The sequence below is a fragment of the Brachionichthys hirsutus genome, chromosome 4 (assembly GCF_040956055.1).
Source record: "Brachionichthys hirsutus isolate HB-005 chromosome 4, CSIRO-AGI_Bhir_v1, whole genome shotgun sequence".
NCBI lineage: Eukaryota > Metazoa > Chordata > Actinopteri > Lophiiformes > Brachionichthyidae > Brachionichthys > Brachionichthys hirsutus.
In genome coordinates this window covers 1205344-1217533 of record NC_090900.1, presented here as the reverse complement: position 1 = coordinate 1217533, position 12190 = coordinate 1205344, and the positions used below count along the sequence as shown (strand labels likewise).

Sequence of the window (12190 nt, the reverse complement as noted above, 5' to 3'; positions counted from 1 at the left end):
GTTCAAACACGGCTGGCAGTGTGCAGTGGATGAACGGATGAACGCGATTGGCCAGCGTGTGTCAGGCTGCAGCGACAGGCCTGAGTTTCGGAGCAGCGGCATCCGACTCACCGGCGAAGTGACGCTGCCGCTATTTATACATCCTTCCTCTCATTGCACCTGCTCATCTGTGTGGGTGTGTGTGTGTGGGGGGGGGGGGGTACAGCAGCAGCCAGATGCAGTCCACTCACACACTAATCCATTCATTCACAGCACCAATTAGGAGGCAGCGTCCGACGGGCCGGCGTTACCCGTGGAACCAGAATGCTGCAGCGTTGTTTCTAATGCCAGTGGTAATCATCTGGCGCCTCAATCAAGCCCATTCTGATCCAGAGAGCACGGCAGGAAGCTGGGGGGGGGGGGGGGTAAATGCTCCTTCAGGCTTCCTCATTACCCTCGCAGAAGAGGAGGCGAGGGTATTGCAATTGGGTTTATTAATTGGGTTGTCTGTTTTTTTTCTCTGTTTGCTTGTCTGTCCGAGCGCATAACTCAAAAACTAGTAACCCAATCGACTTGAAATTTTTACACAATCGAGGTTCTGTCCGCGGCTCGGTCCTCCCCGAGAATGGCATTGATCCGGATCTGGATCCAGATTCTAGAATTATTTTTACATCTGGAATTGTGCCTGTGCTGTAAACTGCCACTTTAAGAGGGAGGGACACGAATGGCATGATGGGAAAAAGAGTCCAGAAGGAGTCTTGTAGTACGTTCCGGAGCAGCAAGCTAGAGCAGGTTTGGCCCCTCTGATCCGGAAGCCCCGTTTACCGTCTCAAATGATCCAATAGTCTTTTGGGGGCGGGGTCTGCAGTCTCTGATTGTCTTTCTAGTTAGCAACTGACAGGCCGACGGCAGAGACGCCACTTCATGCAGCATCCTGCTAAACACAAAAAGATGGTGAACTGAACATCTTTAACTTCCGTCCTCGTCATCAGCTGATCCAACAGCTGGTGAATGAATTTAATCCAACAAACGGGAGGAGAGAAACCAGAGAACCAGAAACACAGCGAGTAAACGGAGGCTACTTTAGAGACCAAACTCCAGGACAGACGGTGTTTACCGCCACGACACTGACCATCCACATCCTTCTCATATTTAAAACGAGAACATGACGCAGAAGTCGGTGCAGACTTCTCTAAACACACGCAGTTCATCAGGTGCGTCAGCTGGGTTCTAGAGTTCAGCGTGTGTGAAACCATTTAAACACTAGAAGCACCGTTCAGCGTCAGGTAACCGACGCCGGCCGCTCCACGCCGGCCGCTCCACGCCGGCCGCTCGGGCTTCTCAGAGCAGAAGCGAGTCTGGCCGTCGTTCGGTTTCTGACCTCGGGGTCGTTTCCTCACAGGCCAACGCACACTGCTCCACCAAGGCTAACGCAAGTACACAGATGACATCATAATCCACCGGGGGCTCTGCTGCGTCTTTCATGTGTGTTTGTTCATCAGGGAAGACTTTGAGGGGAGGAGATATCACTGGAGATAGCGCGCACGCACACACACACACACACACTGAAAAGCTCTTCCTGTTATTTCTAGGTAATTGCAGGGCCTCATTTCCGAGATTCACATCCCAGTCACGACAACACTCTTCTCCACACAGATCAAGTGCTGGAAATGTGTGGAGGTCATGTGACAACGGGCGTCACAAATAGTTATTTTTAGTATCTTTGCTAAGCTTCCGGATTGACTGGAGCGTAACGGCAGAGACACGGGGCCACCGGGGCCAGTTTCAGCCCCTCTGCTCCAGAGACACGGGGCCACCGGGGCCAGTTTCAGCCCCTCTGCTCCAGAGACACGGGGCCACCGAGGCCAGTTTCAGCCCCTCTGCTCCAGAGACACGGGGCCACCGGGGCCGGTTTCAGCCCCTCTGCTCCAGAGACACGGGGCCACCGAGGCCAGTTTCAGCCCCTCTGCTCCAGAGACACGGGGCCACCGAGGCCAGCTTCAGCCCCTCTGCTCCAGAGACACGGGGCCACCGAGGCCAGTTTCAGCCCCTCTGCTCCAGAGACACGGGGCCACCGAGGCCAGTTTCAGCCCCTCTGCTCCAGAGACACGGGGCCACCGGGGCCGGTTTCAGCCCCTCTGCTCCAGAGACACGGGGCCACCGAGGCCAGCTTCAGCCCCTCTGCTCCAGAGACACGGGGCCACCGGGGCCGGTTTCAGCCCCTCTGCTCCAGAGACACGGGGCCACCGAGGCCAGTTTCAGCCCCTCTGCTCCAGAGACACGGGGCCACCGAGGCCAGTTTCAGCCCCTCTGCTCCAGAGACGCGGGGTCACCGGGGCCAGTTTCAGCCCCTCTGCTCCAGAGACACGGGGCCACCGAGGCCAGTTTCAGCCCCTCTGCTCCAGAGACACGGGGCCACCGAGGCCAGTTTCAGGCCCTCTGCTCCAGAGACACGGGGCCACCGAGGCCAGTTTCAGCCCCTCTGCTCCAGAGACACGGGGCCACCGAGGCCAGCTTCAGCCCCTCTGCTCCAGAGACACGGGGCCACCGAGGCCAGTTTCAGCCCCTCTGCTCCAGAGACACGGGGCCACCGAGGCCAGTTTCAGCCCCTCCGCTCCAGAGACACGACTGATTTCACCGTTCGGCTCCTCTGGTCCGCTGTCAGACTCCACCTCCACTGGACAAGGTGAACTGCTGGCAGGTTACTGACAAACCAATGTGCAGGACGCCACATTAAAGTTATACAGACACGTACTGGTCTGGTTGGTAACTTGAAACCGCTCAGCTTGACACCCAAATAGAATTTACATACATTAACCATTTAAAGCCCGCACCACGAATCGTCAGAACACTCATTTTTGGAAAATAAGGTCTTAATGACACCTTCTGACAAATACATTTTTATGTACCGGTAAGTGCTCTAATTTATGTAACTTTTGCAAAATCTGGATATTTTTTCATGGAAAACGTCGACGCTTGCGTTGGCTTGTATCTATCAGCTTTTGAGGAAAAAAACTGTCAAAATCCTGAAAGGACACGTGCCTCAAATACGATACGTTTGGCAATAAAGGGTTAACAGCCCCGTAACCTACCGATGGTGAAAACAATGAATATAATAAAGCAAGTCAATTATACTCATTTTATTTTGTACATGCACCAGAGGTTCTTTGAATATTAGGAGATTACATGTGAAATACTGCTTACTACATAACCTGGGTGCAGCGCATGGACAAGAACCCACGACACGATGCTGTGATCCTGGTAAAGGGACGAGATTCTTACCTCTGAAAGACGCCTTTTGTCATTCTGTACAAATTAGAGCAGGATATCGCAGTAAATCCGTGATTGATTTTGGAACCTTCTCTCCTGGAATGTGGATTAGAGGTTCATCTCACTAGAATGGTCTGCAGGACATTCGGAGGGGAACACACAATAATACAATTCCTAGTATTCCACCCATCCTGCATCGTCTGGTGGCTGACACACACACACACACACACACACACACACACACACAATTTGGAGTGATAAATGCACCTGTTTTTGGAGGCGGGAGGTAATCTGAGAACCCGGGGAGAACATACAAAGTCCACACAGATAGGATTGGAACCCGTACCTTCTTTTTTTTTCCAAAATCTTTTTATTATTTTCTTATGAACACATAAAACATTGAAGTACAGCATGTACAGATACTCATACACATACAATGTACACATATCCATACACACCTACATTGATAATTAAAATAATAAAAACTGACGCCAACAAGGGAGACAAAAAAAATAAAAAATAAAAAATAAAAAATAAAAAAATAAAAAAAAAAGGGGGTGGGGTGGGAGGAGTGAGGGGGGGGGGGGGGGGGTCAAGCTAGTCATATCTATGCATTTGTATGTTTATTTCTGCTGAAGTACTCCAAAAACGCATCCCACGTCAAATAAAAGTCATCTACCCTCCGTTTCAGTTCGAATTTAATCTTCTCCAATTGAACGTGCTTCATTACATCATTTAAGAGATTTAAGTAGGACGGAGGTTTTTTTTGTTTCCAGTTTAATAGGATCAATCTCCTAGACAACACTGTAACAAATTTAACAACCGTTTTTTGCCTGTTCGAGAGACCAGTCAAGGCTGAGGGAACTCCAAACAATGCCAACACAGGATCAGGCTGTAGTTGTGTCTGACAAATGTTCGACAACATGTTAAATATCTTGGCCCAATAAGGCATTATGTCAGGACACTTCCAGAACGTATGAGCCAGTGTGGCCTGCTCTTGGCCACACCGGTCACAAGCAGTGTTCACCCCTGGAAACATTTTGGAGAGCCGCACTTTAGAGAGGTGTAGTCTGTGCAAAACTTTGAACTGCAGAAGTCCATGCCGAGCACAAACTGAAGATGAGTGGACGTTGACCTGAGCTGCAGTCCATTGAGAGGCAGTGATGTTTATCCCGATATCCTGTTGCCAAGCCTCCTTTAGATGATCAAGTGAAGGCATGTATTCTTTGTCTGATATTTCGCGACGTATTTTAGAAATTGAACCTTTTTTCAGCGGGTCTTTTGAGAGTACAGTGTTCATCTCGGAGTCAGGGGGCCGAGAGGGGAAACCAGAGAATTTTGCTTTAACAAAGCTACGAATTTGTAATGGAACCCGTACCTTCTTGTTGTGAGGCGACAGCGCTAACCACTGCACCACCGGGCTGCCATCCCTCCTAGAAAGCCATTTTATTATATTGTGTTTGTGAAGTTTGTTTTCCTTCATTAGATAAATGTAAATTAATGTACCGTATTTTTTGGATTATACGTCGCTCCGGATTGTAGGTCGCACCAGCCAAAAAATGCATAATTAAGAAGAAAAAAAACATATATAGGTCGCACTGGAGGATGAGTCGCATTTTTGGGGAAAATTTATTTGATAAAATCCAACACCAAACAACATATAGCACAAAGAACATGCTAACACGTTTACCAAAATATCAGGTTTTACTCCGAATCACGAAATCCAAGGAAATCTTCATCCTCGGTGTCACTTTTGAACAACTCCCCCAACTCGGCAGGTAGACAAGACGCCGCTTCCTCTTCTACGTCGCTTACATCAGACTCGTCGTCAGTTGCAGTTCAAATTATTCCAGCCTTTCTGAATCCCGACAGGATGGTTGCGGTTGTCACTGAAGCCCATGCTTTGTCGATCCATTCAATGACTTCCAGGAAAGTTGCATGGCGCATTCTCCCGGTTGCCGTGAAGCTGTGCTCTCCATCCGTCATCCACTGCTCCCACAGGTTACGCAAAACTGACTTAAAGCTCCTATTCACGGAGATATCAAGTGGCTGGAGTATTTTGGTTAAGCCTCCAGGGATGATGGCAGGTATGGAGTTGAGAACTTTTAATTTATTTTTTAACTGTGGTGTGATGTGCGCTCTCATGCTATCCATCACAAGCAGAGCTTTGCGTGCTCTAAAGAAGCCATCCGGTCGCTTATTGTAGCACTTTGTAAGCCACAAGTTCATCATTTCTTGATCAATCCACCCTTTCGCGTTCACGGCGACTTCAACTGAGGAGGATTGGATTTTTGGCATGGTTTTTCGTTTGAAAATGACCATCGGTGGCAGTTTTGATCCGTCTCCACAACATGCCAGCACCACTGTGAAGTGTGATCTCTCATGACCAGTTGTAACGATATTCACACTTTTTTGCCCTTTCTCTGCAACACTTCGGCCCATGGGGACGTCAAAAGTGAGGGGGACCTCGTCCATGTTAATAATATAATCCGGTGTCACGTTGTGATCACTTACATGCTTTTCAATGAACGCACGGAAACTGTCAACCTTGGCTTGGAAGTCCGCTGGCAGTTTTTGGGACAGTGTCGTCCTTGCTCTGATAGAGAGGCGTTTGCGTTGCATGAAGCGGTAACACCAAGAAGGTCCTCCCGCAAAGCCGTTTATATTCACCTCCCTGGCAACCACCTGGGCATGGAGACGCAACTGCACCGTTGACAAACCTCTCCCAGCAGCACGTTGTTCAAGCACCCATGCGTGAACTCGTTCCTCCAACTGCGGCCACCTAGCTTGTCGCCCGCGATTAGCTTTCTTTGTTTTCTTCATTTCAGTAAGCGTAACCTCCGCTTTTCGCCAGTCCCTTACAAGTTTTTCGCTCACTCCAAACTTTCTTTCTGCTGCTCGATTGCCGTTTTCGGCTCCATATTTCACTATCTGAAGCTTGTAAGCCGCGGAATATGACTTTCTTTTCGGCGCCATTTTCAATCAGCCCTTCTAATTTGTGTTTTTAGATAACAGGTGTGACAGATAACTCTGAACCTCCAGAAACCGCGACAGATTCTGACGGGTCACAGAGTTCCCTGTAACACCTGTTATAGAAATGTGTAGGCTACTGTCTCTGCGCTCACAGATTTTGTAAAAAAAAAGCATATATAAGTCGCTCCGATTTATAAGTCGCACCCCCGACCAAACTATGAAAAAAACCGCGACTTATAATCCGGAAAATACGGTAAATCATTCTGTCATCTGCAAAATTAAATTGAATTATTACATATTATGCTGATTAAAGAGGTAAATAGCACAGAAGCTGTACAGTCGTACTGGCGGTGATGTCATCGCTACGCGGCGAGCTGAACAACAACAACAACAAGCCTCACCCTGCCTTTATCTGCCCGGACAAGCACAACCATTAATGCAGGCTCGTTTCCAACAGTCAAGAGTCGAACACTCACAACCAACTGTGGGCTTGACACACAGAGTTCTGTGTTCACGGCCCACCGCCTTCCTGCTCACGGTAACGACGCCGAGCGCCGTCCCTCAGCTCCCAGAGTCCCAGAGGAGCACAAGGCTTCAGACGGGCCGAGCGCTGCAGCGTGAACCTCAGTCCAAGCGTTCACAGAGTGCTGATGTGGAACCAAGGGAAGAAGCAGGCTCTAATCCATCCCTCCCGCTTCCTGTCATTCCACAGATAATGGCCTCGTGGTCGCTCACAGGAAACGGGCATTCAGTCGGTCCCCAGATACAATCTCACAGCGCACATCCTCAACCTAACCTCGTCTCCAGACAAACTTAACCCAAATGACTGCTCTAACACACAGACGTTTCCGAATCCTCTGGCAAGTCAATCAGAATCCACCATTCCAAGTGTGAACCCAACAAAATCCCGGTAAAAAGGTTTGAAACTTTGACACTCAGTGGTGTCCACGTCCACAGCAAAACGTCCACCCCCACCCGACAAGCCACCATCGGACAGAAGACAGGACAACCCGATGGCGGTTGAAGTGAAGTCCGCCACAGTCCAGGAAGGACGTTTTAATTCCGTCACCTGATCTGGGTGGGTGTGTCAGAACGCAGAAACAGGAAGTGTTTCGTTGCAGTGTAACAGGTCGACACGGATTCGTGTGGTATTTCGGTTTGTGACTGGCAGTGGGGGGGGCAGGTGAACGCTTTGCCCCCAGAGATGCTGCCCGCTGCTCCCGTCAGCTCTCCGTGGATGGGAACCCTTGGATAACAGAAAGAACAGCACTCTTGATCTTCAGATTCATCATATTTAGACGCCATCACATTTGTTTTCTTTCATGTCTCCACATCCCGGTGAACTAGGAGCTCCGGAGCTTCACAGCTGATCGCCAACGTTTTGCGTGGTAGGGTGGAGCGATAAATAGGACTTTAATGAATTCATGAACATCGTCTACTTTTAACTGTTTTCATCAGAAGGTAGGGATGTCCCGATCCGATCTCGTGATCGGAAATCAGGCCTGATCATGAGCTTGCGGACTCGATCGGAATCGGACGTCAGCTCCCGATCAGGACTTGGATACATATACGGATCTTTGTTGCCATTACTTTGTGTCAGATCTGGAGCTACGCTGTGGCAGACGGAGATGGTAACGCGCGCTGCATGACATCACTTCCTGTAACGCTATTGGTTGAATGCTGGCTAAACAGGGAAGCAGCCTGAAGCTAGTAGCGCAAGTACGTCTGCAATGTGAAAGTATTCTGAAGTGGATGAGAGAAACCTGCCGAGGCGCTGTTCATTTTATTATAAATATTCGTATTGAATATTTCTTGGACTAGTGATCGGTACTCGGCATCAGTTCAAAGTCAAATGACTCTGGGTCATTTAAATGTGACAAGCATGCAATGAAATAAGAAATCAGTAAGGGGGGCAGACACTTGTTCACACCACCGCGTGTGCACAGACCAGTCCGAAAGAGTCTTCGATGATGCTTGGGTTTCAGCAGGACGCTGCCCCTCGGCCTCTAAACCCATTACTCAGCATTAACACTGAGTATCAATACACACGGGGAGGTATTACAGGCAGGGGGGTATATACACGCAGCACGCAGGCAGGTATATACAGGCAGGGAGGTATACAAGTTTGTAATCTAGCACTTGGTAAATCCATAGCTGCATAAGCCAAGTCAATGATGGACTTCACCGTGAGATATCCTGCGCCCTAGAGAGTTAACGTTAAGACGAGGCAAAGGGCGTTACCGCTACTTCCTGCCTGACTAAAAGAGTTGTTGCAGCAGTGAAGGATGAGATCGAGACTTTTGATCTCTCGTGTCGGTTGAACTACAGAAACTCTGAAGCATAAACCGTGTTTAATCTTGATGGAGGTTCTAATCATCCCTGCCTGGTTAATAGACGTCTTTTAAAGACAGCAGTCTGACTAATATCCTCCAGAGAGCCATACGTCACCACGATCCAATAGAGGGTGGGATTAATGCACTCAGTCTGTGGGTACAAGTATCTGTCAGGAATAATCCTCCAAAGGAAACCAAGGTCCAACGCAGCGCGTCCGGCCGGGGAGAGTCTTCAGTGCTGGGCTGTACGGGTGACGTTCACTAGTGAGTGACCCCCCCCGCGTCACCGTGGACGCTCGCCCCGCGTCACCGTGGACGCTCCCCCCGCGTCACCGTGGACGCTCCCCCCGCGTCACCGTGGACTCTCTACCCGCGTCACCGTGGACGCTCGCCCCGCGTCACCGTGGACGCTCGCCCCGCGTCACCGTGGACTCTCTACCCGCGTCACCGTGGACGCTCTCCCCGCGTCACCGTGGACGCTCGCCCCGCGTCACCGTGGACTCTCTACCCGTGTCACCGTGGACGCTCTCCCCGCGTCACCGTGGACGCTCTCCCCGCGTCACCGTGGACGCTCTCCCCGCGTCACCGTGGACGCTCTCCCCGCATCACCGTGGACGCTCTCCCCGCGTCACCGTGGACGCTCTCTCCGTGTCACTGTGGACGCTCCCCCCGTGTCACTGTGGACTCTCTACCCGCGTCACTGTGGACGCTCTCCCCGCGTCACCGTGGACGCTCTCCCCGCGTCACCGTGGACGCTCTCTCCGTGTCACCGTGGACGCTCTCCCCGCGTCACCGTGGACGCTCTCTCCGTGTCACCGTGGACGCTCCCCCCGTGTCACTGTGGACGCTCTCTCCGCGTCACCGTGGACGCTCTCTCCGCGTCACCGTGGACGCTCTCTCCGTGTCACCGTGGACGCTCCCCCCGTGTCACTGTGGACTCTCTCTCCGTGTCACCGCGGACGCTCTCCCCGCGTCACCGTGGACGCTCTCTCCGTGTCACCGTGCACGCTCGCCCCGCGTCACTGTGGACGCGTCACACCGGCTGAACTGCATTCTTCCATTGTAAGAAACCAGAATGGGCCTGATGAACGGATCCCACTGAACGCTGGGAGCGTGTCGGAAGCCCGACGACGAGCTCTCGGGATGACACGCAGGCTCTCGTTAGAATGGAGACGACTCGTATTCCAGTATAGATGAAGGCGCCGCTCTGGCTGAGCAGCGAACCGACGACCCGGGAACAGGAATGGATTTTTCTCATTGAGGAACGCACTGGGCTCGAATTAGAGCTCTTTAGTAAAACCAAAACCACAATGTATTCGTTAAAAAGCACTCTAAAATAAACAAGAAATAAGCCACAGCCACAAACCTTTGAACATGTACTAGCGATCAGACGGTAACGATTAATACACACCGAGTCGCTCATCGTTTAGGACGATTGTCCATCCGTGGCTCCGTCTCAGACAGGCTCCATTTCTTGCTGACATTCTCAGAGGAGTCAGCTGTTCTGGTCGCGGCCCACTGTATCCGGTAACGGACACGCCCTCAGTTAGCGTCACTTTGACTTAAAATTACACTTCAGTTGATTCTGCCTGGTACCAAGTCCCAAAATCCCATTTCAGGTGACATTTCTGATCCCGCCCGCTTACAAAGCGACTTCAACCAAACGTTCTGAGACGGCGGCTCACACGTCGGCACGGCGGCTCACCCGTCGGCACGGCGGCTCACACGTCGGCACGGCGGCTCACACGTCGGCACGGCGGCTCACCCGTCGGCACGGCGGCTCACCCGGCGGCACGGCGGCTCACACGTCGGCACGGCGGCTCACACGTCGGCACGGCGGCTCACACGTCGGCACGGCGGCTCACACGTCGGCACGGCGGCTCACACGTCGGCACGGCGGCTCACAAGTCAGCACACCTTTCAGGGGGCAGTAACGGAGATAGTCATCACGACTCTCTCCGGTACAATCCCCCCCCCCCCTTTTTTTGTCCACCTATGTTGTACATAGTACTGTATGTGTATTTTTAATGTATTGTTATTTTGCATCTGTGGAGTAATTTATTTTTATTTTATTGTTATTCTGCACCAATTGAGTAATTTAATATTAGTTTTATTTTTATTGTTAAATGTCGATGATTTATGTACGAAGGACTTTCAACGGAAACAAGACCGCAAGGGCTTTTTAGAAACGCTCCTCTTAGACATGATGTTTGACTGTACTTGTACTGTAATACATGCTACTGCGTGACTGTACTTGTACTGTAATACATGCTACTGCGTGACTGTACTTGTACTGTAATACATGCTACTGTGGGACTGTACTTGTACTCTAACATTCTATCTAATACATATATTTATCATCAGCGCAGCGGCTCTCCTCCCTCTTCGTATTCTTTAAATGGGAGTTCATCCTCTTTCCACGATTACTAATTGAATACTTCATAGAATACATGATTATTTGTCGTGTGCTACAAAGCAGGCTCAAAGGTCAGGACGGGGTCAACTCCGAGTTGTGGTTTAAACTGCGCGCCTAAAAGCATCGGCGCCTGCTCACGGTCAGGAAAAGGATCACAACCTTCAGATTTTACAGTCCGACCAGTTTCTACAGGCGGAATAAATACAGGCGGAATAAATACAAGTGGAATAAATACAGGCGGAATAAATACAGGTGGAATAAATACAGGCGGGAATAAATACAGGCGGAATAAATACAGGCGGAATAAATACAGGCGGGAATAAGTACAGGTGGAATAAATACAGGCGGAATAAATACAGGCGGAATAAATACAGGTGGAATAAATACAGGTGGAATAAATACAGGCGGAATAAATACGGGTGCGGCTTCAGACTGGCTCCGCTGAGGAGCATCAGGTGTAAAGAGGAGCCGCCGATCAGCCAACAGGCAGGTGTGCGTGACGCAACAAGACTCACGGACGTCCAGCCAGGTGTGCGTGACGCAACGAGACTCACGGACGTCCGGCCAGGTGTGCGTGACGCAACAAGACCCGCGGACGTCCAGCCAGGTGTGCGTGACGCACGTGAACACCGACAACAACGAACCACCTGCGGGAGCTGCTCCTGTCATGGCGGCCTCACCGAGCCTCAGCGTTACGTCACACCCCAGAAAGTGACACTTACTCCGACATGGTCGCTCCTGCTCGGGTAGGACGCCAGCCTCCCGCCGCCTTTCACCGGCATGCTGCTCCGCCGCGGGTCCGCCGAACCGACGCTCTGTCGCTGCTGACCGGAACCGAGCGGGTTTGGGCTGCGGCTAGCTCGGAGGCTAGCTTTTGAAATGAAGCGTCCCTCCCTCGGTGACAGAAGCCCCGCCCTCGTCACAGGCAGCCCGGTGTTCCTCCCGGTGGACAGCCCCCCCCCGGAGCCAGGAAGAGGGAGGTCCGGCCCGACGGCCCGACGTCACGGAATCCGCTCCGGTGCTGTCTATAGTTGAACCGCAACACGCACGTCCACGCTGCGTGACAGCGGCGGGGACCGGAAGCACATACCGGCCCGGTTCTGTCCTTTCGTCACTCCGCTCTCCAGGAGCCTTCAGACAATATATTTAGATAATTAATGATATTTATCTTAATTGTTCAACTCGTGGTTGTTTCTACTTTCCTCTAGTGACGTATTTT

At 51.2% G+C, this 12190-nt stretch overlaps 1 protein-coding gene across 1 annotated transcript in view; it reads right to left on the bottom strand.

The window, feature by feature from the left end:
* tjp2b (tight junction protein 2b (zona occludens 2)) overlaps nt 1-11835 on the bottom strand; it is a 66209-nt gene extending 54374 nt beyond the window's left edge. Inside the window, 1 exon segment of the mRNA XM_068738732.1 lies at nt 11694-11835. Within this exon segment, the coding sequence (XP_068594833.1) occupies nt 11694-11753 (60 nt within the window). The 5' untranslated portion in view covers nt 11754-11835.
* Between the last annotated feature and the right edge of the window lie 355 nt (nt 11836-12190).